At 32.4% G+C, this 3623-nt stretch overlaps 1 protein-coding gene across 1 annotated transcript; it reads left to right on the plus strand.

The window, feature by feature from the left end:
- The first annotated feature begins 869 nt into the window (after nucleotides 1–869).
- Nucleotides 870–3099, plus strand: LOC143613905 (actin-depolymerizing factor 5). Its single transcript, XM_077087495.1, has 3 exons — nucleotides 870–965; nucleotides 1151–1410; nucleotides 2723–3099. The coding sequence occupies exons 1-3, from the start codon at nucleotides 945–947 to the stop codon at nucleotides 2871–2873; spliced, it is 432 nt and encodes a 143-aa protein (XP_076943610.1). The 5' UTR covers nucleotides 870–944; the 3' UTR covers nucleotides 2874–3099.
- Nucleotides 3100–3623: the final 524 nt, after the last annotated feature.

Raw genomic sequence — 3623 nt, forward strand, 5'->3', positions numbered from 1 at the left:
TTGAGAAGAATGTTATGATGATATATTTGATTATGTTTTTGTTTTGAAAGACAAGATTTAGAATGTTATGTAATATACGGTTGACTTATTAAATTCCGTGAATAGTTTTAATTCACTCTGGTATTTAGAACTGTGTTGAGTAAATCCAACGCCAAAGTAGGGCACCGGGATCGGGGCCTTACACCAACTCAAATGTAATTCGAATATTTCGTATTATATAAAGAAAGTTATTTATTAGTATTTAGCTTGGTTTAACTTATTTTATATTCTCATAACTTTCAAACTCGTCAAACAACCCTTAAAAATCTTTAATATCACTTAAAATGTCTAAAAAACGCATGTATAGAAGTTTAGGGATTAAAAATGACAACAATTGAAACCCAGGATCTTTCCCCACCTGCCGCGTAGCGCGGCCAATTCTGTAGACCAGCCAACTCATTTTTGTTTTAGGACACGATTATTACCAACAAACTTGTTCAACGAAGAGAAGAAAAGTGTTATAATAAAACAATAGAAATAAGATCGAATATTAGGTGCAAATTTGACGAAGCAAAGAAAACATTGTTATTAGTTATTGTTATTACATACAAGTGTTTGAGCAAAGTTGTAATAAATTAACCACAACCACAATGGCATTTCAATAATATAGCTTTTATATAAACTCCTAATACTCACAAACATTAAATTACTAAACAAACTTGATTAATTAAGTGAGTATAAATGTTAATAAAAGGATAAAATAGAATAGAATGTTAGGTGCGAGTTTGACGAAAAAAAAAACATTGTTATTACAAACATTAAACCACCCGCCACAATCACAATCTCCACCTCACATTTTTCTTTTTCGTACACTAACAAAGTGACGAGTAACACCACCGTAAATCACACGACACTCTCTCTCTAGCACCACCGTCACCGGCGGCCGAAAAATACAACCTCCCACCATGGCTATGGCTTTCAAGATGGTATATCATCTACTATTCCTTGTTTATAACTTTCTTCTCAAACTTAAGTATTATATGTGCATAAAACTGAATCAATTGTTATGGTATGTATCGTCTTATCTAGTTGCTTACTGGACAGTTTTTTTTTTTTTTAATATAGTTAGCGTTAAAAAAAACACGTTTGTAAACACGATTAACTTTTGTAGGCGACAACGGGGATGTGGGTGGCGGATGAATGCAAGAGTTCGTTCATGGAGATGAAATGGAAGAAAGTTCATCGGTATATCGTGTTTAAAATCGATGAGAAGTCGAAACTGGTGACTGTTGATAAAGTTGGTGGTGCCGGAGAAGCATATTCCGATCTTGCCGCCTCTCTACCAGATGATGACTGTCGTTACGCCGTCTTTGATTTTGATTTTGTCACAGTCGACAATTGCCGAAAAAGCAAGATCTTCTTTATTGCATGGTTAGTCACCACCCATCTCTATATTCTGTATTCTATATATTATTCTTGCGTATTAGTTACTCTAATATTTTAAAAACTCAAAATGGTTGATCATACATAAGGACTAGTGAGGTTTCTGATTACACATGAAATTAGAAAACTTCATGTATGAGAATCTTTTTTATTACCATTAAATATTTCTTTTTTTAAAGTACGTTGTTTATAAAGAGCTGTTGAATATCTAGCTCCGAGCAATTGTCAACCGTCAAATTCATATATATAAATTTCAAACTTAAAATTAATTAAAATTTACACCGGGACAATTACAGACTAACGGCAGATAAACGGACAACAAGCTGCGCCGCTACCCCCTTCTGGCTTAGGAATAATCAAGTTAAAACAAAACACAATTATAAACTGAACCGCGTCAGGGCCGAGAGCGCCAAAGGTGTCGAAAGCAAACGGTATTTTTCATGCAATCTTAATGTCACCATGACTTAAGTAAATATCAGTTTAGGCAAAGCTTGTTTCATATGGAAGTGGCTTGACCACTTCTAGCTTTATTAGTGACGTTCAAGCCTGTTTCTTTTAATGATTTATAGGTTTAACCGTAAATCAATACTAAACCGTTCAATGTTTAAACCATAGTAATTTTTTGGTTTTATCATTTGAGCTTATGAACCCTATAAAATATGTGACCTTTATGGTACATATGGTTGTATTCAAATTCATAGAATTAATTGATATGTACAGAAAGTATAATTCTGTAACATTGTAACATATATACTATTGATTTTGTATATTTTTGTAGTATAATATTGGATGATTTTAACCTTTTTTGATCAATCTTATCGTCAAACGGTTCAATATATTGTAAGAAATCTACAAAACAAATTACTTTTTGATCTGGTTTTACTACTTGAACTCTTAACGTGATCCCTAATTCACCCATGCAACAAGTTGTAACACGGATCTCGCATGTGTGATATATTATTTATGGAAAATTAATTAACTTAATGAATACTAAGTAGTACTCTTAGAAATATTGTTATCATTCAATTCAATATAAAAATATAGTATATAAATATTTGAAAAAGAATAAGGTTAATAATCTTACTTTAAATAACGGTGTGGAAACGTATGAATAGGAGAAAAAAGACAACTGACTCTATTGCAAAAAGTGAAAATGAGATCATATTGGACCATGTAGTTAATTCCATAACATGATTACAAGTTACAACTATATAGCTTGCGTTGTTTTTCCACAAGTAATTATTATTATAAATTTATCTATTTAATCATTATTAACTTATATTCTTATAAATGTATGTAGGGCTCCTAGTGCATCAAAAATAAGGGCAAAAATGTTGTATGCAACATCCAAAGATGGAATAAGAAGAGTGTTGGATGGCATTCACTATGAAGTTCAAGCAACTGATCCAAGTGAGATGGGGTTTGATGTCATCCAAGATAGAGCAAAATAATATCAACAAAACCAACATCATACCCCACCCCTATTACCCACCCACCATAACCCATCATACCCCACCCCTATTACCCACCCATCATAATATATGTTGTCTAATAATCAATCACACCTACTAATTATCATCATGTTTTTGGCATCTTTCATATTGGTTGAAGTCTTTTTTTTTTTCCCAAAATGATAATTTATTGAAACGATCAATTCTATTATGACTTGTACTTTGTACGGTAAAAGAGTCATTTTCTTTGAATCTGATCACCGTGACTGACTTAACCTTGTGTTATCGATTTCGTGATGTTTATTACAAGAGAAGGGGTTTCTTCAAAACGATATGTATGATCCGTACAATCACCCAAAATTCTTCGAGTTTGATCATCTTCTATAACTGTGACGGAAAATCATCTGCAAACAAAGTAATTAATTGTATATGTATCAATACAATTAAAAGGATATATTGAAATAATTTTGTTGCATAATTATTAGAAACCATCACTTACCGCTAATTATCCGAGACGAAAGTTAACTTGCGACTAATATTGTAGACTATAACTTACATTACATAATCTAATACGAATTTACGACAGATTTTGTTGGGTCACGATTTGGTTAGACTGACGCATATCAAAAGGTCATGACATGATCAAGACTAAAGTGATATAAACGAAGACGAGTTGAAGAATTACATTATGGTTATGATGGTGTAATACCAAAATCCCTATGGATTTCGGTTAGGCTAGTTGGGGCTTGG

This window comes from Bidens hawaiensis, unplaced genomic scaffold, assembly GCF_021521415.1.
Source record: "Bidens hawaiensis isolate Kalapana, Puna unplaced genomic scaffold, B.hawaiensis_p1.1 tig00038532_1, whole genome shotgun sequence".
Lineage (NCBI taxonomy): Eukaryota > Viridiplantae > Streptophyta > Magnoliopsida > Asterales > Asteraceae > Bidens > Bidens hawaiensis.